Source organism: Ambystoma mexicanum, chromosome 2q (assembly GCF_040938575.1).
Source record: "Ambystoma mexicanum isolate Mex_15411 chromosome 2q, UKY_AmexF1_1, whole genome shotgun sequence".
NCBI lineage: Eukaryota > Metazoa > Chordata > Amphibia > Caudata > Ambystomatidae > Ambystoma > Ambystoma mexicanum.
In genome coordinates this window covers 622,481,479-622,509,137 of record NC_090924.1, presented here as the reverse complement: position 1 = coordinate 622,509,137, position 27,659 = coordinate 622,481,479, and the positions used below count along the sequence as shown (strand labels likewise).

The window sequence follows — 27,659 nt, the reverse complement described above, 5'->3', positions numbered from 1 at the left end:
ACGCATCCTCAAGATCCAACGACGACAAAGTCCCCCTCCTCCAGTTGGCTGAGCACGTGCTGCGGCATGGCCATCCTCAACTTCTGGGACTTTATGTACTTGTTGGCTCATCGTAGAACGAAAATGGGCCTCCAGCCCCCAGTCTTCTTTCTGACGAGGAAGTACTTTGGAGTATACTGCAGAGCCAAGGAGTCGCTGTGCAACAAGCTCCATCTCCCCTTTCTGTAGCATGGCCCAAACCTCCAGCAGCAGCTGAGGAATGGTTTTCCTGCCGGGCCACCAGTGGTATTCACAGGCCCTTTTGTTGGAATTTTAAGTTGTGAATGTGGGAAGGGCGTCCAGCACCCATTTGTCGGCGGAGATGATCTGCCACATGCCGAGGAAGTTTGCAAGCCGGCCTCCCACTGGGGTGCATGGGTGGGGACCAGATGTCCTGGCCCGATTCAATCTTGCTTGGGGGTCTACTGGCTGCCCAGCGGTCCCCGAGGACAGCGTCTGCCCCAGTCGGCCTTGGTGCGACCCCTGTTGGCTTCCTGGGTTGAGGAGTGGGAGGGCTGGCGGTAAGAGGACGAGCCCCCTCCGGAACCCTTCGAAGAGTGGATAGATTTCCCTCCTGAATCACAAAAGGACTGTCGTTCTTGCTGTAGAGTGCCTAGGGCACGTGGCGTCTGTGTCCGTCTTGAATGCCTGGAGAGATTCATCCACAGCCTTCCCGAACAGGTTGTCCCCATCAAAGGGCATGTCCAAAACCCTTGTCTGGACCTCCTGTCTAAAGTTGGTGGCATTGAGCCAGCCACAACGGCAAAGAAACTATCTGGCGGAAACCTGTGTCCGCGATGCCCAAGGCCACCGTGATGGCATGGTCCGACGCCATCTCTCCTTCTTGAAGGATCTCCAAAGCCTCAACCCACTTGTCATGGGGGGAGCCAATCCTTTAGTGGAGCCAGTTTAAACCAAAGCTCTCGGTTGTATCTGGCCACAATCATGGGGGTGTCGGCAGCCTTGACAGTCGCTGTCGAGTAGATAACTTTACTACCCATTGCATCTAACAGCTTCCCCTCATTGTCCGGAGGGGTGGAGGAAGAGGAGGAAGCAGAGCTCGATGATTTCTTCCTAGCGGAGGCCGCTGAGACCACAGAATCCGGCGACAGTTGAGTCCGTAAGCACTTGGGTGCAGAGTCCGGCACCCTGTACTACTTCTCCGATTGGTCTCTCTTTGCTGGGGCTGTAGAGGGGTTCTTCAGCAGAGCCAGCCCTTCGTCCCAAACATTGTCCAGGAGAGGTACCGAAAGGATGGTCTTCCTCATCGCCTTCCAGCGGCGATATAAGAAGCCTTCCTTTTCCTCCAGCGTGAGCTGGAAAAGCTCTGATGCACAGGCAATCATAGCATGGAAAGATCCCACCTCATCCGGCAGAGGCCCAGGACGGAGGTGACGGGAGGTCCCCCATCCTGCCATCATCTGTGCCCGTTGTCGCTGTGTCTGACTCAGTCTCCCATGGGGGGTCGGGGGAGAGGGCCTGTGAAGAGGGGGGCGATGGGTGGCATGGAGGGGTAAGGAGCCGCCTCCTCTTCTTGGCTGGTGGTTCCCCCGGTATCAACAGGGTGGCCGGAACTGGTGCCACAGGAGGTGCGAGCGGTGGGGGTTGCTGGCATCCTCCTCTGTATCTTAGACACCAGAGTATGTAGGGTCAAGAGGATGTCCAGTGAAAGGTCTCTAGGCGGTTTATCTGGGGTGTAGGAGCGCTGGGTTCCGGGGCCTAGTCGTCGCCTCCATCTATGGTACTCCCGTCATCGTTGCCCCCATCGTGGGGTGAATCCCTGGTGTTTTCCTCGTCATCGCCCTCCTGGACGGTGTGAACAGACATGATTTCATCCTCCTCAACGCCTCCCTCCGCCCCTTCATCGGGCCCAGAGGGGTCAGTCTCCGGTTGAGGTACAGCATCAGCTTCTCCAGGGTCTTCTCAGCTGGCTTGCTTGAAGCCTACCTCCTGGGAGGAAGAGCCTGGCCGTCACCGGGGCGCCCCACGGATGCGCCCCTAAGGCCTTCGAAAGCGAAGCCACCATCATCTCAAGGGAGGGCGACGGTTTTGCATGGTGCACTTGGGCCTTCACGGAAAGGCTGGCTCCCTTATCTGGTTTGACCTTTTTCTTCCTGGCTGTGTTGGGCACCTTGCCCTGCCTGGCCTTCTCCTTCTGGGCCTTGTCAGACCCCTTGTTCACCCTGGCCTTCTCCATCGCGGGTGGGTCGGACACCGCATCCTGCCTGACCTTCTCCTGCTTGGCCTTCTCAGGATTCTCTCTCAACTTCCCCGGGGGAGTTGATTTCCTCTTTCATGATGATCCAGAGTGGTGGCTGGCGATAGACGCTGATCAAGATGACCATCACGCCCTGGCCGTCGTGGAACCCGCAGCAGCAGCAACCGCAATGGAGGCAGACTCGCAGTGCTTGGCCTTGTGTTGGACCTACATGGGAGGGGTGCCCTCAAAGGACTTATAAGTCCCCTCCGGGTTGCTGGATCCGGGAGAGGCATGCCCCTGGGTGGCAACCGGGGTAGAGGCCTTGGACTGCAGCCACGCTTCCAACCATTGGTGACAATCCTTCAACGTGCGCTTCGAGAAGCCACAGCAAAACTCACAATCTTCCTCCTTATGCGTCGTGTGCAAGCAGTACAGGCACTGGGGGTGCTTGTCGTCCATGTACACATTCCGCAAACCGCAGTTGGACCACAGCTTGAAGAGGGACGCGCCGTCCTTCTCGTCCGACATGATCCACGTAGTGTAGGCCTGAAGAATCTTCTGGAAGCCTCCAAGAAGAACACTCAACGAAAACAGCCCTGGGGGGGCAGGAGTGAGGCACTGAAAAAGCCGAAAATCATATCCCCGTTAGTCAGAAAGATGATCGATGGAGCACAAGGGTTCGGATGACTGAAAAATAGAGTGACTCTCAAAAAGCAAAGCACGAGGACTCAACACTTGAACATGCGGTACAAATCTGAAGATGGCTGCTAGAGGAGGGGCTTAGGTGGAGGTCAGTCATTGGCTGGGGGCAGTATGACCCAGAGCTCAGGGATTGGTTTATAGGAGAAAGACAGTTTGGAAACTAAACAAACTTTTTTCTATACCAAGGATTCCCAGCCTGACGACAGGTAATATTCATGAGCATGTGAATCCATGCCAGGCCCCATCCTGGATAAGTATTAAGTTTTTGCGCAGATACCTTCCTACCACAGATTCATCTTTTGAAAGACTCTCAGAGCTATACAGCGAAGGGAGGTGAATGAGTGGAATCAACCATAGAGAAAGAAGTTGTGCAAAACAGAACATCCAAAAGCATGGATCCACTTCAACTAAAGGATGAATGCAGCAATGCTTTATGAAAGTATGTAAGTAAGGCCACGTTGCTGCATGACCAACATCCAGTGAGGGTAATTTACCCCTGGTGAAATAAGCCTACCCTTTTTGGGCCAAAGCATGGCATGACACAGAACAACCCATGTTGAAATAGTCTTTTTAAAGCACAGACTTTCCCCTCCAGGAACCAGCATAGCTGAAAAAAAACTGATTGTAATGTCTCAGTTGAAAGTACATAAAAACGTCAGCTTCTTTTTAAGAGTCAACCTGTGGAATCTCTCCTCAGTCTTCAAGGTGAAAAAAAAAGATTGCCAAATTAATCCTTAGCTGAAAAAGGAACTAAGATTGTAGTATTTTAGGCAAAATTGAAGTTCCAACTCTAGGAACAGCTGCTCCTCGGAAGGACAAAAAAAAAAAAAAGAGTAAGAACACAAATAACCTCAAGCTCTGAAACCATCGAGGAGAGGTAATGGTCTCTGAAAACACAACCTTCAAGGTAGATGGACATAATGGACCTAAATGCATAGGATCAGTTCAATAGCCTTTCAAAGTACCAACATTTAAAACCATGTTTGCTACTAAAGGCAAACACTCCTGAACAACCGCCATATTACAGACCAATGGCTAAAATTTCTTATTGCAACGCACGGAATTTCGTTTCCATCTGCAGGCATAGATTGACTTAAGTGATGGATGTTGAGCAGAAAGCAGAAAATGCATCAACTTTCATTAGAAAAACCTCAGTTACAATACCTCATACATTCACGAGCTTGGAGTTTGAGAAGGCTGGCAATGAGATGAACAATAGACTGACAGAAGAATTGCTTCCCCAAAGGATCGTTCAGGGAGAGCAGAAAAACAGGTCTGAGAGGATTTGTAACCAAGTTTGCATGGATCAGAGGAAAGGGTGATCAAAATCGTTGTTACAGTTTTCCGTAGAGCAGCAGGTATAGGAGGGAAAAAAAAAGGAGTACACATACATCCGATAGTAATTCCTAGCGACAATTAGAGCATACCCCAAAAACTGCTTGTGTGGCTAGATCGAGGAAGAAAAGAGAACACTTCATTGTCTGCTTGTAAGGTCTGTTTCCTTGCCAAATGGGCTACCTCGAGCAAACCCTGGCTTTTGATGACCCGGCATTTTATTTTCAATCATCAATGACTTACAAAAACACATTTACAGACTGTGGGAGCATTGCATGGAAGGATGCCTGTAGAATGTGTAGCACAAAGATGAGAGCGAGTGATGAGCCTGTTTATGAGGGCGTGAACAAAATTGCAGACAGATCATTGACAAAACAAAATACATTTTCAAGGAACAGGTAACTAACAAAAGGCAATATTAAAATGAGGGGGCAAAGTGCTTATAACTAAAGGAGTACTGGGCAAATACAAAAAATGACATTTACACAGCTCAGAAGAGAGTGGTGGGATCAGGTCGGAAGGATGGGTTTAGGGCAGCGGGAAGTACCCTCTTTGGCAAGTAAGTGAAGTTTAAGCAGAGCTTTGAAGAGATACAAAGTAGGACTGGCTTTGAGTGTGTGCACGCTCCAACGGTGTGGGGCAAGAAGAGGGAAAGCGTGACAGCAATAGAAGGTACAGTGGGAATAGAACAGTGAAGGCAACGAGATGGTGAGTAGAACAATATAATCAAACGGGTGATGAGGAGCAAGACCATTGAAAGCTTTGTAGACTAGGAGAAGGACATTGAAAAGGGAAGTTGTACAGTGAGAGCAAAACAGCATGTTGTTGGTAGGGAGAAGTGGGGGAGGATCTAGGTCGGTGGAAGAGAGTGCGGGTAGCGAACTTAAGAACTTTGCCTACAGCAGGGGTCTGCAACCTTTGGCTATCCAGATGTCTTTTACTCCCATGATGCCTCTCCATTGGGTATGCTGGTTAGGGCTTTGGGGTTGTAGTCCAAAATTTGGAGAGCCAAAAGTTGCAGACCCATGGCCTACAGGGAAGGTGAAGAAGAGAGGAAGGGCACGAAGTAGGCATGAGCAGCAAGTCTAGTTTGCGGAATACAAGGGTGGAGATTTGAGTTTTGTAAAGTTGTAAGGAATGGAGGAATTTTCCAAATGTTGCAAAGGTTATTACGAGCAGCTGAGCCTGTAGTAGTGATGACTTTTTGCAGTTAGAGGTCGCAATGAAAGAGAACCTTAAGGTGCCAAGGTTTGGGCGAGGGAGCAAGAAGTTCTGGTGGGAAGGAGATAGAGGTGGGATGGGGATGGTGCTGGACGCAAAGAGAAAGTTGACTTCAATGTTTAAAGAGTAAAGCATGAGTCAGCAAAGAGCCATCCAGTGACGACAGATCGCAGTTAGACAGTTTGCAATCCGTTCTGATTTGGCTGGGGTGAAGAGGGAAAGGAGAACAAGATTTGGGCGCTGTTGTTATAGAGGAGACTGATCACCCAAAACCAGAGAAGCATGGCTTCGACACATGTACAAAGATACAATGTATTTATGTAGTGGATGGCAGCAACATTGCTCATTAGGATCTGCAATGATTTGTTGTGGACCACTGAAAGGCCAGTGTCTACGAAATGATTTGCTAGACCAGTCTGCAAATGAAGGTCAGTGCAAAAGGGAGGAATCTGTGGAATGAAGGAACCCGTACGAAATGTAATTGCAATGACACTTATACAAAGTAGCAAGAGAACAAACCCTTTTTATGAAAAATACAATCAAACCTTTAATTTGTCTTAAGTGAATCTTAAAAAAGCCTCCTGTGCAAATCAGATGTTCACAGTACTAGTATAATACAAATGGTAAACAAAAGCAAGTCACAAAGAATATACAATAATTAAGAAAACACGTGTCTGCATTATCCTTCTGCACACATCAACCACTCCGAACTGCACTAAAGTCATATCCGAGATACCCGGGACAGCAGTTACCCACTACTTGCACCACAAAGTAGTACAAGTCCATTAGGGCAGAACATAAATCATACAGCATTATAATTAATAAACCTCTTAAAAGATTAGCATGAGCAAATAATGCTTACTTGTTATGAGTCATGAGTCAGAAAATAAAAGATGAATTATTCCTGCCTTTCCACATGAGAATAAATGTATGTAGCATTCATATGCCATCACGCTCCTACATTAGACATTTTGGCTGGAATTGTACAACATTCACTTTAAAATCATTAGGAAAGTTTGGTTAAAGTCACTATTTTCCTCTCAGTTCTCTCATGGTAAACAATGTGCGGCCTTCGCCAATATGTTTACCTTTCTGGGTAGAGCTAATTGATCAATATTATGATGGGAAATTAATCCAAAGTTTTAGATCCACGCTTTGATTGTGCCAAAAAGTAGCATTTGCATTGAAAGCAATGAAAACGGGCCCATCTAGCTCAGTGCCATATGTGCACAAAGAACCAAAGGTCTAATTTTAACACTTGGTCTGCAGCGTGATAACTATTTACAACTGCCTCAAAGCCGTGAAAGGTTCATGCGTACCTTCAGAAAAAAAAGTTTTTGGGGGAGAAATAGATAATTCAACAAACATTTAGTATAAAATATACAATTAAACTTTATATTACACTATGTGATTTACAGTGAAAGTGAAGATTAAAGAAACATGGAGTTTAAAGAAGAAAATGATAAACATTCAAATAAAGAATACATTTTGAGGTTGTGTCACTTTGGAAGCTCTTTCATTCTCATATTCCTGTTCTATGACAAACGCAATGCTGCACTCTTCAATCTTGAAATTCAACAAATTACTTAAAAAGGAAAGTGTTATTGCTGCATCAAGACACCAGATACGTGTTGCGCACAACACATCACAACATTTTAAATCATGAGTGCTCAATTGGCTATATTATTTGATAGGTTATCTTTTTAGAACTCATCAAAAATAGGCTTTCCTGACCAGACAACATTATAAAACAAGCCTGGAGCAGAACAGAGTTCCTATTTGAAAGTAAACCACCACCAATAATTAATAGGCTCCCACAAGACTCATGCCTTATATACTCTGTATACAACACTGCAGTACAAACACAGAAAGTTCCCATGTGGAATACTTTTAAATGAATACATCTCAAATTACTTAGCACCATATGACGCTGTGAGGAACTGAATCACATGATTACTTCGCTTCTAGACTGGGTCGAATAGACAAACCGAAAATGATTGCTGTACATTGCAAGTGATAAGGAAAAATCAATGGTTTATTTCATGAATTGAATACACACTTAAAGGACAAAGAAGAAAAGAAAGCATATAGATGTTCATAACCTGAACAATTCTCCTGAGTATAATGCCCATGAGGACTGTGCATGAGTGAACGGACAAATCTAACATCATACATTAATAAACATAAGTGGTAGACGTTTATTAATGTATGATGTTAGATTTGTCTACGTGCACTCATGCAATCCTCATGGGCATTATGCTAACACCTAAGCTGATTATTATATGTATAGGCATATTGCCCTTTAATCAAATTGTTCAGGTTATGAACAGACATATGCTTTCTTTTCTTCTTTGTCCTTTTAAGTGTTTATTCAATTCATGAAATAAACCATTTATTTATCCTTATCACTTTGCAGTGTACAGCAATAATTTTCTGTTTGACTATACAACTCAGTCTAGAAGCGAAGTACTTGAACACTAAAAATCATGTGATTCAATTCCTCACAGCGTCATATGATGCAAAGTAATTTGAGATGTATTCATTTAAAACGATTTCACATGAGAACATCGTTTCTGTGTTTGTATTGATTCTCCAAGTTCCCCTTTTTGTTTGAGTTCTCCCTTCAGTTTGATACAACACTGCAGGGACATTGACAGACTAAGATTATATCTTCCTATCGGCAGAACACAATCAAAACACGTATGCAGAGTGCTAGATTTAGTTTCACGTGTGATTTGTAGAGGAAATTCCTTAATAATATCCACAATAAAGAAAGCCCACCATAAATCTTGGCATTTCTTCACATTTGAATAATCCTACATGTAAAATTGTTAATATTCCATCACAAATTCCTCAGATAATCTTTGCGCCAAAAATACTGCAAAGGCGCTTTCGACTGGTCACTTGTTTTTATTACCCAAATGTGAGATTCTATTTTTTTTCCTTACTTTAAAGGGCTTTGAAAGGAAAGGTAGTGTGCACAATTCTGAATCAGAATCCGTTTATGCCACTGTAGAGAGTCGCAACATCCTTGTGTAGCTGTCCCTGTTAAGATACCTTCAAACCAAAAAATGGATTCAATTTACAATGACTTTTAAAAACTTCACTTGTTGCGATCTAAAACAGAAGTCCTTTGGTATCCTTTAGACTTCAGTGTCACGACGTAAGGACAGCTCGGGTACAGCCGTCTAAACCAACTGGAACTACAGAGGAGTTCTCATTGCACATGCGTTTCCAGCTGGCGGACTTCTTTGACGACCAAATCAATATTTATTATTGGATTAAAGTACACCGCCCAGTAGAACAAACAGTTGCAAACGAACTGAGGGATAACAGGCCAAAAAATAGCAACAAACAGTCCTTGAGTTGATACTTTCCAGAAATGGCTCCACATTCTGCGTGGAAGGGTCCTAACAAAAAACAAAAGAACAAGTTACTTTTTGCCCAATTTGCAATCACATTGAGCTCTTTAAGCACATACAACATATACACTTGGACTCCATGCTATTCAAGGCACAGAAAGCCCAGTTGGTTTCATTTTTTACAATTGTCTTTTAGAATACTGGGGTTTTGAAACTTGATTGGTGGAGAAAAATGAGATAAAACAAAGAAATGTCGGTTAACAGTTTTAGGTCCTCCGACATTGGCTTTTCGACCAGGTGGGAAACTAGTCGTACAAATGACAACACCCAAGTCAGAGATGTTACAGTTTGCAATGCTCTTCTGAAATAAAGCTACTTTGCAACCTATAGTTAAAATACATGCTAAACTGTTTACTATTTCGCTAACACCCACCAATTAGTAATGTAACCATTACAAGTGACATGGACCTCAAATCATACAATTCTGAAGGCAATGTGGGGGTTGGCACTTAACAAATCATAACCTGTCTCAAACAGGCCTTGAAATGTCTATCATATTCAACAGTGCGGTTTACGTTCTAAAAATCACAAAAGAGTTGCTGGTGAAAGGTGATTCCAATCCCCTTGCTACTGTAAGCACAGTGGCAAAGAAGGATACGAGTGATTATCTTCCCAAGCAAGTATTCTACAAATGAGTAGGATTAGAACGCTGGGACGGATCCATTCATCAAGCCGTAAAGAAAACGGGGCTGCTTTGAGGTAGCACTGCAACCAGGCAAACCGCATTAGTGGTACCACGCACCTACAGTGAGTGGTAAGGTAGACATTGGGTTAGTGTAACATAACAGCATCGTGAGGTCAGTACGAAGAGCAGAACAGGCTCAGGAATGTAATGCCTTGTACTGTACTCATTGGAATAAGGACAACATCTGCAGCCATTAAAAAGAGGAATGATTGCCAAAGTAGCGCAGGCACACAGTTGAGTATCTTAATTAAATTAAGAAGTGGCATAAAACAGGCAATGTGGGAGCGAAGACCCAGGAATGAATCTGCAAAGCACAACCCAACTATGCCCACCGATGCAGGTCTAAAACGACCAAGCAGTCACTCAGTAGAGACCTAGTCAACACTTTAACTGAATGGTGGGCTTGGTAAATGTCAAGCGACATTTATGTAGTCCACAGTACAAAAGAGTCGCACAAAGAGCAAGTTGCATACGAACGAAGTCAAGTCAACCATGAGGGTTTACAAATAAACCAAACATACTGGGCCCTCAGTAGCAAGAGGTGAAAAAGGTTTGAGCCACGAATAATGTCCTTCAGGGCTTCTACACAAACATGAGCAATGGTCACTAGTATGGGATTTGTTGGCTACAAAGAAAAATGTATTGGCAAGAGACAATGCATGGCAGCAAAACATCACAAGTACAGAAGAAACAGAAGACCTCTGTGCACGCACATACGAATGTACACGTTAAAATATTGTGTTTTGTGTGTGTGTTTACTTGCATACGTGTGTCCACGCACCAAAGGACACAGTACATTAACAAGCAACTATGGCAGTAGATACCAGTTGGCAAAATGGCAGCAGCAAAGCAAAGGGAGGTGGTCTTTTGGATGGTATCAATAAATGGAAAACGACAATAGACCGAGCATCTGTTTGGTAAAAAGGAAATTAAAGCATCATGTTGGAGACAATGATCGTTTAACTGCCAACAGCCAAGAAAACAATTTAAGCAGCACATGATAAATATGAACACAAAGAACAATCGTTAGTACAAAAGACAAAAGTATATTTTCTATGAATGAGAAGTGGTTCACTGCATCACTTTATTCATACAGCTCCTTTGTTTAATAAACATCTAATCAATAAAAACACTGTTTTGTATGAACTACCATTTGTACCACTAATGTCATGTGTATGAATGCATTCAACCCAAATTTAGCACATTTACTGTGACACATTAAAACGTCACTTTTTTCAACTTTAGGTATAATTTGAATCTATAATATATAATATCTTCTAAAACGTTTCTCTACAAATGAGAAGACAATGGCAAACACTTAATAAAATAAATGCAGTAGCATACAGGCTTTCTTTATAACTGAACATAATAACCATTCAGCTCCCATACATGAAAGGTTTTCCAATCACTTTTAGTGGAGAGCTGTCTGTAAAACCTTGCTGGTTTTATCTCATTTGCACGCACCTAGGGAATTGCCTCCGATATTGAATAATACATTATTTGATTGAGCTGAAAAGTCTTGCTCGACGCGGTAAAGCCCCAAAGTCAAAAACATGAGTTATTTGAAGAGACACTAGTCCACCTGAAAGACCCAAAGTGACTCTTAAGCCCCACCTCTCTACACAGAGTTAAATATTTGTAAACTGTCATATTGCTGAAATCTATGCCCGAGCACCTAGTTCTACAAACCCAAAGAGCTCCAATATTGTATAGTCGAATATCTTGCCTTTTCCCTTACAGGGATGGGTCAGTAGTGTATTATTAGTGGTATGTATTTGTGTTGGCTTCATTTAAGATCCTATTTTAATAGGATCTTGGTTGGACTTTAATTTTGGTACCATCTTATTATTGTTTGTATTGCTTCCGTCCCAGCTCTCACCCCTCCTGAAGCGAATTGCCTACCTTTGGGCCACATTACCAAAAACAGCAAAGGAGGCATACCAGTTGGGCTGTGCCTGGTTTGCCTTTATGATTGGGATCACTGATGGTTTAGTGGTAGTGTGGGCCTGAGTAGGCACTTTAACCACCACTCATCTCTGTAATCCTGCAGAGCAGTAGTCATTTTCTCACAAGAATATCTTCTAAAAACTGTCTGTGTTAACATACAGATCCTCCTCAGAGTAATTCTTGGTCATTAAACGAGACAACTGAGCCACGTCATTTTGTTTCTGCTGCACTTACGTTCAATTCTTTTGGTTTTATCTTCCTTTTTGTTTTACTAATACACACTAGATTACACAGGCATCTGATGGAATAGTCTGCTATTGTCATGCTGCAATTGGTGAATCACGTGGCGGTCATTTCTCCTGTAATCCAATATGTATTTCAATTACTCCACTCTGTATATTTGCAGCACATATGAGCCATTTTGGCGGTGCCCTTTGACATTCCACCACAATTTAGCAATGGTTTGTTAATTTTCATATTGGGGAAACTGTTTGATGCATTTGCTATGTGTAAAAGTGTTTTTCAAAGCTGACCGCTTTTCAAGACATGCTAATTGTTTGTTTTTCGTAAGTCTAACCTATGAGAAATTATAAAAAGTACGGAAAAGACGTTCTGGAGCAGTCTTCACATTTTGGAGAAGAGCCTTTACATGTTTAAAGGGCGCTATATTGGACTTTGATATTCCAGAGGAAGCCTTACTTTTGTAGTTACTTTGGCAAGTTTTTATGCTTCATGTGTGTAAAATCGTCACTGCACATACTCTTACCACACAGATGTAAACATTGGCCAAATTGAATATTTTCTCTCAACAATACGATAAAAAAAATATGCCATAGGGATTCATTTCCATCTATAGTTCAACAGCCAAGGTTTGTTCTCTGTGATAACCAGGCCCACAGAACGGCCTACTTCTCCGCCTTTTGAACTAGTGAATGCAAATGTTGGTTCTGAATAGTGATCCATAACGTTTGTTACTGTTTTTTAGGTTCCCTTACAACTAGTCAGTACATCAAAGGCACCACCTCCACAATTGTTTGTTCCACAATTCATTTACAAGCTGTATAAAGCATGGCTTTTCAAAAGATTGAAGAAAGAAAATTGCCCGCTACCATAAAGTGCATGGCCATGCCCTCTATTTTGCTTGCCATCAAGTTGAAAATAAATGCCCTCGAGTATCATCTTAATACACCACAAAAATATGCCCGTACATGTCACTGCTGCGTCTCCTGAGAAGAGCAAATGTACTGATGCCGCTTGTGTTTTGTTGACAGTTTTAGTGATTATATACTTCACCCTCAATTATGTTCATTACACCTCCAGTGTCCTTTACATATGGGCATATCCTTGGTAACTCGTTAGGGCAGGGGGGGGGAATCTGAAAGTCTGGATGGTGCTTCTAAACATGAAACAATGGGTCGCCATGGCATTTTTGCTAAATGTAAGGAATTATCAGAATTGTGTAGAGGACTGGTACACCTTATCTTGACATCTCCACTTTATTACCAATTCTTTCTTGTAAGGCAATTGCTTGATCTTCTTGAATTGGATGAGAATTTCCCACTCTTTCACAAATGTCATTCATGTACATCATCACAAAAGCACCACCTTTATCTGGTTTTACATTAATATCTGGATTGGTTCTCAAAACCTGTTAAGGCTTTATTTTTTTTAATGTTCTGGAAGTTCCTTATTATTTCCTTCTTCACAGCTGAGATACTTCAATACATGTTGAAACTTGAATGACTAGTGTTATGCTGGGAAGATAAAGTCATAAGCCTGTGGTATTCTGAAATGGCACATGCATTGCACTTGATTTTTGGAAAAACTTACTAAAATCAATTCTGAATTCTAAAAGGGTCATGTATAAACCGAAGCAAGCCTAATCACCCTTATGAAACGCCTTTCTCATCAGGGGACAGGGTATCAGAGGGCAGGTTCATACTCATTTCAGTCTGCTCTCCATGTCTTGAGGAGCATGTCCTGGCCAAAAAAGGTAGTCTTGTTCTTTTGTAGCCTCTACCTCCTCTTTGGTTTTGAAGATACTGATTCTGCCTGTCACATTGACAACTGTCCTCTGGACTCCACTTCCATTGGAAAGCCATCCCTGATGAGTGCTAGTGTGGCCCTGGAGCCTCACTTTGTTGCCTTGCAGGATGTTGATCTTGTCTGGCCAGATTTTAGTTATCTCAAACAAACTGAAAAATGAATGGTTACTCACCGTAGTGACTAATGTACTCTTAGTCCAAAGTCCCCTTTCCTCCATAGTGCATGGGCGTCCTTCGCTAGGGACGGGAGACAGAACCTTTTTCACAAGAAACAATAGTTTCCCCCTATAAATTTAGAGGTGTTCGGGGGCGTGGCTCTGGAAGCATATGCTCCCCCGACTCCACGCACCGACACCACTCAGACCCCATTGACGTGTAGACAATATTTAACATTGCCTAATGACACCAGTATTATTAAGGGGGTGGGAGGGGTGGGACGTATGGAGGAAAGGGGACTATGGACTAAGAGCATGTTAGTCACAACGGTGAGTAACTATTAATTACTCTTACGTCCCGTCCGCTTTCCTCCATACTGCATGGGCGATTACAACTGAATGTAGCCCCAGGGTGGAGAGGAGACCCGCTTCAAGAAAACAGGTTCCTTCGACCCGCCTGTCCGAAAAAGCCACGTCAGACTTAGAGCCGGCGTCCAAACAGTAGTGCTTACAGAAAGCCAACGGGGTGGCCCAGGAGGTAGCCCTGGTGATGACCTGCCAATGGAATGCAATGGCCGTGGCATTGGCGCTGACCGCGTGGGCATACATGTTAGCTGGGAGCGGTTTGTGCTGCCCCTCAGTCCTCCTTGATGGCCAAGACCATCCACCTTGCTATATATGCCTTGGATGCCCGATAACCAGGTCTTGATCCCCCCCGAAGGTGACAGAGTGTCCGACTTGCGGAAGTCCTCAGTCCTGTCGAGATAGAATTTCAGAGCGCATCTGACATCCAGACAGTGCAAGACCCTCTGAGCATCATCCTTAGGGTCGGCAAAAAGCATAGTTAAGACTCTCGCCTCGTTCAGATGGAAAGCCGAGGATACCTTGGGTAGGACTGCGGGGTGTGTTTGCAGGCCCACCTTATCCTTGCGAAAAGTAGTATAGGGTACTGAAGCCACCAGTGCCTGGATCTCGCTGACTGCGAGCAGAGGTGAGACCAACCAACAGAGCAGTTTAAATGGTGACCAGCATGATGTCTGCAGACGCCATTGGCTTGAATGGTTTGTGCGCCAAGGTGCCCAACACTACATTGGAGGTCCCACATGGGTTGTGGTTTCTTGATGGGAGGAAAGAGCCTGGCAAGGCCTGCCAAATGTTGCTTGACCACCTTCTCCGAATTTCTGTAGGCCCCTATGGCTGCCAGATAGATGTGGCATGTATCCACCTGCACGCCCGAGTGGGCATGGTGTGCAGAGAAGGAGAGTACGTCATCCAATGTGCACAAAATGGGTGTGAGGGGGGGGTGGGGTCGATCTCCTTAGAGTCAGCCCAGTGACAGAACCTAAACCATCTACTCTTGTATTGGCTCCTGGTAGCCTTGCTCCTAGCTCCCTGAATGATTTCTAGGTTAGCCTGTGATAAACCCAGTTGTTTCAGTGTGACCTGCTCAGGAACCACGCTGCAAGGGGCAACTTCTGTGGGGTGGGGTGGATCACCCTGCCACCCTGTTGCACCAGGAAATGAGCTGGGCCCAGCGCCAGATTAATGGGAGGCCTGTCAGAGACTGAGAATCTCTAAGAACCACGGTCTAGCGGGCCACCACGGAGCCATCAGAATGATGCTGAGGTGACACTATTCCTTTATCTTGCAGATCACCCTGTGGATCAGGGGCGTAGGAGGGAAGGCATATGTCGTCATGCCGCTCCACTGAATCTGGAAAGCATCGCCCAGGGAGCGGGGCCCTGCCCCTGCCAGGACGCAAACTGCTGGCACTTCTTGTTGTCCCAGCAGGCAAAGAGATCCACCTGAGGATGCCCCGCTCTGCTGAAGATCTCCAGCAGCACCTGATCATTCAACTGCCACTCGTCATTGTCTATTCCCAGTCTGCGGAGTCTGTCCGCTTCCAGGTTGGACTCCCCCCGGAAGGTGGATGGCCCTCAGGTAAATGTTGTTCTCTAGGGGGCAGTCCCACATGCGGACTGCTAGGTTGCGCAGTGGAGGGGACCTGGCACCACCCGGCTTGTTGACATAGTACATGCTGGACAGAAGGAAAGCTTTGAGAGCTAGCCAGGTGGCTTTCAGCTCCAGCCAGTAGATATGAGGCACCTGCAGGGCCCAGACTCTGGACACTGGTTGTCCAAAGTGGCCCCCAGTCCTCCAGGGAGGAATCCATAGTAATGGTGACCTGCAGGGCTGGCTGCCGGGAAGGCCTGCCCGTCCATAGGTTGCAGTCCCTGGCCCACCATGTGAGGTCCGGCTGTTGAGAAGGCGGAATGCTGATCAGCTCCGCTTGGGAGCCCTGCTCCTGATTGCATGAGCCTGTGAAGTTCAGCTGCAATCTCATCTTGAGTCTTGTGTAGGGTACAGCCAGTAGGACCACTGCCATGATGCCTAATAAGTGTTGGTACCACCAGGCCAAGGTCACTTCTCAGATGAGTAAGTCAGTAGTGGCCCTCTTGATGGCCGTGAACTTGTCCTCCAAGGGGAAAACTCTACGAGCCAGTGTCCCACATGAGGCCCAGAGGGGTAAGGCTCTGCATAGGCTGCAGCCGAGACTTCTTGAGGTTGACCGAAAATCCCAGCTCGTGGAGTGTGATCCTAAGGGTGGAAGAAGTGTGATGAACCACCTCCGGAGATCTCGCTATGACGAGCCAGTCATTCAGGTGCGGGTAGACGTAGTGGCACTGCATCCCGAGGATGGCTGCCACTGCATTCATGAGCCTGGGGTATACCCTGGGGGCTGAATTGAGGTCGAAGGGTAGCACCTTGTATTGGAAGTGGCAGCCCATGATCCTGAATCGCACAAAGGAGAGATGAGGTTGCCAAATCTGGACATGTAGATTAAGCTTCCTTCAGATCCAGGGAGCACATCCAGTCTCCCCTGCACAATGTCTCTGCGATCCGTGCTGGCGTAACCATCTTCCATTTTTTAAGAGGGAGGGAGAGGTTGAGGGTGGAAAGGTCCAACACCCAGCCTGGTTGGTTGTTTATTTATTTATAATGCGCACCAGACCCGGGAGTATCGAGGTGCAATAAAACAGGAAGAGAACATGAAGACTTTCAACTTCTAGTTACACAGGTTACATAAAAGTGTGCAAGGTTTGCAGATAAAATATAATTAGGAAATTGTGAGCTAGATATATACATACAAAAAAAAGGAGTAAAACGGTGTGTATTTACAAGATTTACAGGGTTAACAGTCAGCATGTAATGGGTTTTGCAAAATGTATGTACAGATCGATCTGGAGGGAGAAGCCGTGAAGCCTCAACAGGAAGGTCAGTCGCTAGGTGAGTTGGTGGTCTTTATCTCTAAGCCATTTGATGGTGTTATGTCTTAAGTTCAGAAAGGTTTCATCCGCCCTCAAGGAGGGGGGAGGGCGGTCCTTGTGGGCCAGCTAAAAGTTTTTCTGTTAATTCTCTCCACTAGGTAGCGAGGTGCAGCGTTGTTCAGGCATTTATGGATTAACAAAGGGGTTTTGAGCAGGATTTTGTCACTACTAGACAGCCATTTTTTTGTCTCCTTACCTCTGAAATATTCTCTTTTCTGGCAATGGTTCTTTTGTATGGCGAAAATCCTGGAATAGAAGGCCAATCCTCACTGGGACTTCTTCCACGGCCTGGCTCTCGATGAGCGACCGAACTTCCTCCGCCAACAGACTTTCAGTCCCAATCTGTGGGAGTGGAGGAGGGAGGAGAGGAAGGGATTGGTAGGCACTACACCGTGGATACTGCCACCAAATTCTGACACCAACACTGTGCGTGAAGGGCAAACCTCCCCCCCCCACTGGAGACACGTGGACCTGAAGGGACATGTCATGCCTTCTTTCCCTCCAAGGCTGTTGCGGAGGAGGGGGACTGAAAAATGCCCTTGCTCCCCCCCTTTGTGGTTTGCGCCGGTGTTGACTCTGCGAATGGTCAGGCTGTCTGGACCTCCATTCTTGGAAGCCGCGGAACCCTCTGAACATCCGCCCCTTGTCAGAGTGTTAATGTGACCGGGTGTTGGGATAGATAAAGACTTTGCAGTTTGCAAACTGTTTTTCTTTTCATCTAACTCCTCATCAGTGGTGGAGTGAAAGGTCTCCCTCCTCGAATGGAAGGCCCAATATGCGTTTCTGGACATCCAGGTTAAATTTAGTAGCCCAGAGCCAGGCAGCCCTCATGTCCGTGGTGATGCATATGGCCCGGCCAGAGGTGTCAATGTGGGCCACAGTGGACTCCATGATGTCTTGCGCCATCATTTTAGCCTCTGCCAATTCCGCCTTGAAACGTGACTGCTGTGCACCGGAAGTTCTGGGAGGAAGTCTGCCATTTCCTGCCAAAGCCTCTGGTTAACGGCTGCCAGCATGGCATCCACGTTGGATTGACAAAGATGCAGCGAAGCGTTGGAATAAAGCTTCTTCTCGCACGCCTCCAAGACCTTCTCCTCCTTGCCCATCAGTGCATAGGACGAGGTGGCTGAGGACGACTGCAGCTTTGAATAGAGTGACACCGCAGCAATCACCGAAGAGTGTAGTTGAGGCAGGGCCGACAGCAAGAGCGGATTCCCCTCCATTTGCCTAAGCTTGGCATCCAGGTGCTGATTGACAGGCTCGGCCGAATGGGGCTCGAGTCACCCCTTTTTGGCCAAGGTGACAACGTCCTTCTGCATCAGGATCCCCGTTCTAGATGCGGGGCGTAGAGCGAGGACCTCTGCAAATACCCGCGCCTTTGGTTGTTTGACTTCTGGTTGAGGAAGGGCCAAGTGCTCTGCCAGACCTGCGAGTCATTCGTGGAAGGCCTTGGCTGACGATGGTGTCAGGGTATTCTTCCAAGTTTATGTCCACCAGGGTGTCCGGCTGGTCTGGAGCGGGTGGAGGGGTGCGGGGCGCCAAGGGCTGAGGTGTGGATACCAGAGCTGGAGGCTGCAGCAGAGGCTGGTACCGAACCGCCTGAACCGTGGGAGCCAGGGGAGCCGGAATCGAAGGAGCCGGCGTGGGCAGCAGAGGCTGCACCGGGGCCTGCGGCGCTGGATCTATAGGAGGAATGCCTATAGGCGCAGAGGGAGGGGCCGGAAGGAGCATGTCCCTGATTACATCCCTAAGGATGGACCCCATCTGAGGCAATCTCATGAGCGTGAAGGAACTTTTCAAAGAACCAGTCCTCGCAAGCAGGTGATATTGATGGGGTAGCGAGCAGATGGGGAGGCTGGTGCATACTCGGTCTAGCTGTTTGCGGGGTAAACCTGCATTGTGCTGCTGATGGATAAGCTGTAGGCCACGTACCTGGTTGACACCAGTCCCTCCTTGTAACTCGTTCTCCAACCTGCTCCGTTCCTCGGGGCGGTATCGGACAAGCGGCCATCTTGTCTGGCGCAGTGGCCACCTTGTCGAGCTGCTGCATCCCACATGCTGTAGTCGTAGTGCTTGGCTCACTGGGCCTGGCCTCCTCCAGGATGCTTGGCGATGGAGCACGAGACCTACCCTGCACCTCAGGCAGAGGGCCTTGTAGGCGTGTCTCCCTTGGAAGAGTTGGAAGAGTTGCCAGTAGTGCTGCGTGCAGGCACCTCCTCGGACATGTTGCCGGTACAAGGGCATAGCCCCTCGGGTGTACACCCGGTAAAAGAACCTTGCAGTCCTGCACTATCTCTGGAAGGATCTACAGACCCCTCGGCCTGGTGGTTGGTAGCTGAATTAGCCTTGGTACCCGTGCTGGTGCGAGAACCTGAGAGGTGCCTCCCATCTAGGCGTTTCCTTGGAAAAGAGTCAACGTTGTGGGGTTCGCTGGAAAAGAGCAGCCTTCTCTTGGGTCTTGACTTATGTCTGACGAAGTACTGTTTTTTTTTTTTTTTTTTTTTAATTATATTTATTGGTTTTGACACAGTTGATTCATTGATAAACAATTTGATATGCATAACCCAAGAACAACATAGTATAACTTCCCCAAACCTCCCTTCCCTCCCCCCTCCCCCTTTCAACCGAGACCACCGAAAAGTCCTCAATCTTCTTTAGGATCTCGTGCCGGGCCGGGACTGTCCGTTTTATCCGAGGCACCGTCCTGCGCCTCTGGGTGGAGTAGTGGCACCGTAAGCGCCACCCAACTGAGCAAATCAGCGCTGGAGTCGAGGCGCTGCACGTGTATCGCCGTTTCCCACGCTGCTGTCTCAGCAGCTATCCATCTCCTGAGGTCGCCCCACCAAAGGGCCTCGGTCGGACCTCTAGCGCTCTTCCATTTCATAGCTATACGCCTCTTCGCAGTGATGTAGATCAAATCAGTGAGTCTATTCAGGGGCCTATTCTTGCTACTTCGCTTGTATTGCCCCAGTATGCAGGCTGCCGGCTCGCGTATTTCTACCTCGATCCCCGCAGTCGCCACCCTCTCCTTCACTCGGGCCCAGAACCTCTGGATCGTCGGGCAGCCCCAAAACATGTGGGTCATTCCTGTCCTTGGCTCGTGGCATTTTGGGCATGTCTGGGTTGTGGCGCCTTTGAACTTAGATATAGCTTCGGGCGTGAGGTAGGCCCTTTTGGTGATGTACAGCTGGATGAGTTGGAGACGGGCATTCCTGGAAATCTTTCTATGGTAATGGGTTATTTTCTCCCATGCTTTGTCTTCAAATTCCAGGCCCATTTCTCTTTCCCACTTCCCTTTGCATTTTAGTTCATTCTTGGTCGAGCCCTGCAGAAGGGCCTCATATATTCTGGAGACTTCGTGGCCGCCTTCAGCAGTGTCCAGCATTGACTCGACGATTTCATTTTCTATGATTTGGACGGTAGTCTCTGGCCACTTAATCTTCAGGGCCTGTGTCACTGCTCTGTGGAGCAAGAACTGGCCTGTGGGCAGGCCTGTGGATTCACTGAGGTCCGTGAATGTCGTGAGTTTCTGGTCGTGAACAAGGTCCCCAAGTACCGCCACTCCATAGGGTTCCCACTGAGTGCGTGTTTCTGTGTGTCCCCATGAGGATTTAGCCATGATTGCCGCAATGGGGATCTGCGGGGAGTACGGGTCTGGCGGTCCCACTATTCTGCAGGCTCTCTTCCAGAGCTGGGTTCCAAGCTTAATCAGGTAGGGACACTGTCTTAACGCCCCCTGTTCCACCCACAGCAGGTCTCGGAGTAGCAGTCGAGGTAGGGCAGGTTGAAGAAGTCGGGTGTCTGTGGTGGCTTCGTCAGCCATCCAATGCGTTACATGTCTCAGTTGGCTGGCTAGGTAGTACAGTTCGAAATTGGGGATTTTCAATCCCCCTTTTTCGTAGGGCCTTTGGAGAGTGTCGAGCGCCACCCTGTGCCTGCCACCCTGCCACAGGAACCCTCTACAGAGTTTGTTCAGCTCCCTGAAAAAGGCGGGGGGGATGCAAAAGGGAATGTTGACGAAGTAATGCAGTAGGCGGGGGAGTGCCACCATTTTGAGGAGACCAGCCCGCCCAGCGACAGAGAGAGGGAGCTTACCCCAAAAGACCATGGACTTAGCGAGTGCATCCCTTGCCCTGACTGTGTTGAGAATGTGTTCAGTACTCGGGTTACGGTGGATGGTAACGCCCAGGTATCTAAAGGATGTCACCTGCCACTGAAGATCCAGGGGGGGCAGGGATCTGTGCTCCTCGCTAAATAGCGCAGCGAGGGGATAGAGGCAAGACTTGTCCTTATTAATCTGAATGCCTGTGAGTTTGTGAAAACAATCTAAAGTCTCCAGTATGTGGGGCAGTAGGTGCTCAGGGTCATGTAGGTACAGCAGCATGTCGTCTGCGTACATGGAGATAAGATGTGTCACTCCGTCCAACACGATGCCTCCGTCTCCGTATTCCTGGCGGAGATATGCAGCAATCGGTTCTGCAGCAATAATATATAGCATGGGGGAGAGAGGGCATCCCTGCCGTGTGCCTCTGTAGAGGGGCCATTTGTCTGAGTAAATCTTGTTAGTGCGCACCCTGGCTGTAGGGTTAGTGTAGATCAATTGGGTCCATCTAAGGAAGGCAGGTCCGATCCCCATCTTAGCCATAGTGGCATATAACCATTCCCATCTCACCGAGTCGAAGGCCTTGGTGGCGTCCAGTGACGCTACAGCGTATTTCTGGGGCCCTCGCTCGGTGCTATATATAATATGGTGTAATCTACGCAGGTTTTCGGTAATGGAGCGCCCTGGCACGTAACCAGTCTGGTCCTGGTGAATCAGCACAGGAATCACTCTGCGTAATCTGTTAGCGAGGAGTGCCGTCAGAATTTTACTATCTACATTTAACATAGAAAGTGGCCTATATGACCCACAGTCCGTCCCATCCCTCCCGGGTTTCAGCAAGGGGATAATAACTGCCTCTCTCATGGAGTCAGGGAGCATGCCCTGTTCATAGGCTTCGTTATATACCTGCGCTAGCAGTGGAGCAAGGGTCCCCTCGTGCGTCTTATAGAATTCCCCGGGTAGGCTGTCCGTGCCCGGCGTCTTCCCAGAGGGTAATGTTCTAATTATTGCCACCACTTCTTCAGGGGTGATCGGATCATCTAGGGCTTCGGCCATCTGTGTATCTAGTTTGGGTAGCCTTATGCAGTCCAGGGCATCCTCGATCCCGGAGTCGGGTGGAGGCAGGGTCGGGGAGTAAAGGTCTCGATAGAACTCGGAAAAGACAGAGTTAATCTCTGCCTGGGTGTGCGCAGTCGTGCCATCAGGTCTGCGTACGTGGCAAATGGGGGTCCTGGGGGTTTCTCGCCTGTACAGCCACGCTAAGAGTTTCCCAGGTTTATCTCCCAGGGCATGAGTTCTTTCCGTGTGCTTAGCGTAACTTAATTTCCCAAGGGTCTCCCAGTGCGACAAACAGGCTTGTCGTAATTTAGTTATTTCCTGCAAGCGTTCAGGAGTCGAGTCTGCCTCGCTCTCCAGTTCTCCCAGCTTCTTTTCCGCACCTGCCAGGGAATTTACAATGGATCTCTGGGCGCCCCCTACCGTGGCTATCATTTCCCCCCTCATAACCACCTTATATGCCTCCCATGCGGTGCTAATATGTTCTACACTATCTAGATTATTTTGCCAGAATTCCTCCGTACTGTCTTGTATGTGGTCGCGGAAGGCCGCATCAAGCAGGGCCTCGGCTCTAAGTCTCCACGTGGGAACCGGGGGTCTGGGTGGGAACACCTCCCAGGTGGTCAACATGGGGGAGTGGTCAGACAATACCCTAGGTAAATATTGTGCATCATGGAACATGGCCTGCTGCCCATGACTGATTAGAATGTAGTCTAGTCTCGTGTGGACATTGTGTGGAGGGGAGAAGAAGGAGTATTCTCGCCGTTCTGGGCCCAATACCCTCCACAGGTCACAGAGTGAAAAGTGGCTTATCAATTTAGCTAATATTTTAGCTGGGGGGGACGGGTGTGAATGTTTAGCGTCTGACCTATCTAAGAGGGGGTCCAGGGTGCAATTATGGTCTCCTCCCCAAATCATAATGCTGTTTGCGTGAGGGCCCAGTCTGGCATATAGAGAGTTGAAGAAAGCCGTGGCATCGTGATTGGGTGCATAAGTGCTAACCAGGCACAGGTCTCTACCCTCCACGGTGCCCTGAACAAGGGCCATCCTGCCCTCATCGTCCGTCTTGGAACCCATTACTCTGAAGGGGACGGACGGGTCGATCCATATCAGGACCCCTCTTGCAAATGAGGAATAGGAGGAGCCGATGAGGGTTCCTTGCCACTTTTTGGCTAGCGCCTTGAGTTTTTCCTCTGAGAGGTGTGTTTCTTGCAGCATGGCGATTCCGACCTTCTGGCGTCGCAAGTATGTGTGAATCCGGCGTTGCTTCACGAAGCTATTCATGCCTCTGACATTCCATGTCATAACTCTAATTCCGTCAGCCATAATTGGCATGGTGTTTGTTACTTCTCTCCAGCCTTGATCAAGGTCCAATTAATGGTGGATCTGTTGTGAGGTTATCCGGTGATCTCGGTGTTTGTTGAACAAAAAACCCAACATGGGTGTAAACCCCCCATTGCCCCCTCCTCTTTATTCCGTGTCCCACCCCCCCCCTAACTGCAAACAAGTCAAACATAGAACCAGCCCAGCGAGGTCTCCCTCGTTATGACAAACCCGTTTCTGCTCCTCAGAACCGAACATTGGCTCCAGGTGCCCTACGGGAGGGTATATGTACCCAAAGAAAGAAAGAAAGAACTTTCAAGGGGTTGGGGTGAACCTTGACTCGTGCGTCTCCTAGCGAAGGATCCTTCCAGCTGTATGGAATTTCGGTGCATCCACCGGTGGTGGATGAAGAACGCGCAGTTCCCAGCAAGTTACTGGGGAGCAATCATCTAGGCTTCCGTTTCCTTTCTTCAATATCCGGTATTTGTAGACCGTCCATCCAGTCCCTGGCCTGTGCGGGAGTATCGAACAAGTGTGCTTTGTTTTCGTGCAGTATTTTAAGTTTTGCCGGGTACAGGAGCATGTAGCGCAGCCCAGCGGCTTTCAATCTGGCCTTCGTGTGTATGAACTGGGCTCTGTCCATTTGAACCTGGAAGGTATAGTCGGGGTAAATAGCAATTTTGGCAGAGTCGCGTATTATCTGACCGCCTGTTCGGGAAAAAGCCAGGATTGTTTCACGGTCCCTGTAGTTGAGAACTTTAGCTATCACAGGTCTTGGTGGGGCCCCAGGTGGTGGTTTCCTGGCGAGGGAACGATGGGCCCGTTCGATCGTGAATCCCTAGGAGAGTTTCCTAGCGCCCACTCCCTGCAAGAGAAGGTTTTCTATATAGGCTGTGGGGTCTGAGCCTTCGGAGCCCTCAGGCAGCCCGAGGAGGCGAATGTTATTACGTCGGGCTCTCCCCTCTGCTTCCTCTGCTCTGTTTTCCAAGTTTTTGACCCTTTGTTGGAGTTCATCTACGTCCCGGAGGAGGTGTGTTTTAGATTCAGTGTTCTCCCTGACCTGTGTCTCGAGCACCTCCGTCCTGCCAGCCAGGGTTCGGACGTCCTGTCTCAGGAGGCCCAGGTCTGTGGCAACTGCATCTATCTTATGCTCCATTGTCGCCTGGAGCAGCCTGATGGCTTCCAGGATCTGGGTGTTGCTGGGCTCGGTAGGCGTTGTAGTTGTGGGGTCCGAATGAGGGTCTGTGGTCCCCCCCCTCAGGTCCGCGAGGCCCGTTGGCTCGCTGGCTGCATAAGTATCCATGGTTGTCTGCCGCTGTCGGGGCTTGCTGTTCTTACCAGCCATCTCGGGGATGCACAGAGGCCCGGCTCCGGAGGCGCCCAGGGCACAGGCGGCAGTCCGCAGATTCCCGCTGCAGAGGGGAACCTCTCACTGACACCGCAAGGCCCACCCGGCAGTGCCACCTGGGATCGAGGCGAAGATCTGTAGGTGTCTCCGCGTCCTGGGGGCACCCCGGAGCCGCCACAGAGGGGGCAGTGGCCCAGCGATATGGGGGGGAAGGCAATGTCCGTTCAAGAGGCAGCTCACAGTTCACTGCTATGGGTTGCCCAGAGGTGGTGGAGCTCCGAAGTTCCGCTGCGGTGTGGTGATTGGGCACCCCCTCCAGTGGTAGGCGGTCCGAGGGGGCCCCCCAGCGGAGTTACTGGGCAAAGGATGAGACTTCTGTGGCGGGGGTCAGGGAGGCGCGCAATGCAAGCCCCCAGATTAGTGGATGCAGGCCCGTGGTGTGGCGAAGCGGGTTGGCCGGTTCGTCGTGGGTGCCGCTGGGCTGGATCCCACCGGCCGCCGGGCGCAGGGTGCCAGGCGAATCCGGGCAGTGGAGGAGCGCCGGCGCCTCTTGTTGGGGGGTTGTAGGGAGCGGGTTGGGCAGTCCAGACTGCTAAATCATGCAGTTGATTAGGGTGGGGAGCTCCTGTGCCTCGAGGTAGGCCAGCCCTGCGCGGGCGCGGTGAATGGGCTCCCTCCGCCGACGGACGCAGGCAAGGCTGGGCAGCGGGGGAGCTCCGAGGCCCCCGGAGCGTCAGGGCCTCTTATCGGAGGCGCAGCAGGGAGCGGGCGGGTATTAAGTCCAGGGCGCAGGGTCGGGATCCAGGGCTCCAGTGGCTCCCGCGCTCACACCACTCCCGGTATCCCCGTTCGGGCTGAGTCAGCCCCCCTCCGCCTACCTACACCGCGCCGGCCGGCCACGGGTCCCGCCGGCGTTGCTCCTGGCTCAGCTGGGCTCCGCTGCTCTCCCCGGGCTGGTCGCGGCTCCACGGTGGGCCCGATCGCTCCCTCGCGCCGCTCCTCTCCCTCGATCCCAGCGTGGGTTATCCTCTCCGGGTCCGCCGCTTGTCTCGGCGGGCTACGTCCTCTGCAGTGCAGGCGAGCTCCGGTCCTCCAGACGTCAGGACGCGGGAGCCGCCATCTTGGCTCACTCCACTCGGCCCAATTCGTCCGCCGAACAACGGCGTTCGTAGTCTTCGGTCGACTGGCAGATGGCTCGGGTGTGTGTAGATAGGGTTCCGTTGCAGACGGTGCCGCTTGTCGGGTTCCGAAGTTAGTTAGAATTATGTAGAAACAGCTTATTTTGGCACATCAGCTAAGAGCTCACACGAGACACGTCCGCTCTACATGGCGGTTAGCCACGCCCCTTGTCTGACGAAGTACTTAAAGTCCTCTGGAGGCGACTTCTCGAAAAGCTCCCTCCACCTAGCTAGTATGTTCTTCAAAGCATGCGAAGAAAGTGAGTCGCACACGTGCAACCCTCCCATCAGAGGTCAGGGCCCAGGCAGTGGAGGCAAAGAGCGTGGAGATCGGATGTAGGGAAGAGCCCCTCGCAGGCTGGACACCTGCTGAAGCCCGCTGAAGTTGACTTGCGCCGGGGAGGAGCGTGGTGCCAGCGGACAGAGTACCTGAATGATAAAAGACGACAAAAAAAAGACAAGAAACTATCTGGGGAAGAGCGTGTGGCATGGCCGAAGCCAAACCCAGGACCGCTGGTGAAATCGGCCTGTTCCCGTTGATGCGGAAAAGGGGACTGAGGAATGGCGCCGGTGGGCGGAGCCAGGGGAGCGCATAATCCCAGGCCCACGTCCCCACACACTCCTAAATTTAAAGAGAAGAATATTTTTTCGGGTGAAAAAGTTCCGTCTCCCGTCCCTAGGGAGGGACGCCTATGCAGTATGAAGGAAAGGGCACGGGACATAAGAGTAAATACTTTATCTTTGAAGGCAGATGCATAATTTTTCAGTTTCTTGGACTTATCACTGAGAATAATTAGGAAGACGCAGCTTCTTACTAGGCTATCAAGACAAGATGGGAACGTGAACATACATTATGGACATAGGCACTAGGAAAATCAGGGGACCGTGATATAAATTATATCATGTCAAGCCAAACAATTTTAGCTCTCAAATGTATATCTGCAAGACAGATGAAGGTTTCAAATTCTGCATTTTTTCAGAATACCTTGTGCAAGCAGAACAGAGCAACAGCAGGATTTCCTGAACAAGCTTTAAAAATTACTGTGGAGACTTAATTTTAAAAATTAACAAAGGTGCACACAATGACCCGAAGAAACAAATGGACTGGAGGCTGATGATCACAAATGTCCATGACACCCATTAGGGCAATGCAAGGGTAAGAATCTCTTTATTGTGTGTGGCTTCACTTTTGAATCAAGAAAGAACTTGAAAACATTTCTAGTTTTATTTGTCTTTGCAAGTGTGAGCAATGACAAATAAAGCAGTACAATCCACACAGAAAACACATTCTGTATGAAAGCTCACTGATGAGACAATAGTCAAACATCACAATTTATCTTAGTAGACCAGAGGTGTTCGTACTAGTATGCCACATAGGCAAGGTTCAGCGGCTGTAACAAATGCATGAGTGTTTAGAGATGTATTATACATTAAAGAGACATGCCGACTAAGAAAAAAGTTTGAGACCACCTAGGTCATGTTCCGAAAGTAACTTTACCATCAGGACTCTCCTGATGGAAGTACAATAGGACAATGTGGAATGGGCCATTTCAGTTAACAATTCACATGTTG

At 48.5% G+C, this 27,659-nt stretch overlaps 1 protein-coding gene across 5 annotated transcripts in view; it reads right to left on the bottom strand.

The window, feature by feature from the left end:
* Nucleotides 1–8,387: 8,387 nt before the first annotated feature.
* The window catches only part of BFAR (bifunctional apoptosis regulator), a 799,780-nt gene continuing 780,508 nt past the window's right edge, over nt 8,388–27,659 (bottom strand). For all 5 annotated transcript variants that reach the window (XM_069647786.1, XM_069647783.1, XM_069647787.1 and 2 more), the window contains one exon: nt 8,388–8,907. In XM_069647786.1, coding sequence (XP_069503887.1) covers nt 8,715–8,907 — 193 coding nt within the window. In that variant the 3' untranslated portion in view covers nt 8,388–8,714. The remainder of the gene's footprint in view (nt 8,908–27,659) is intronic.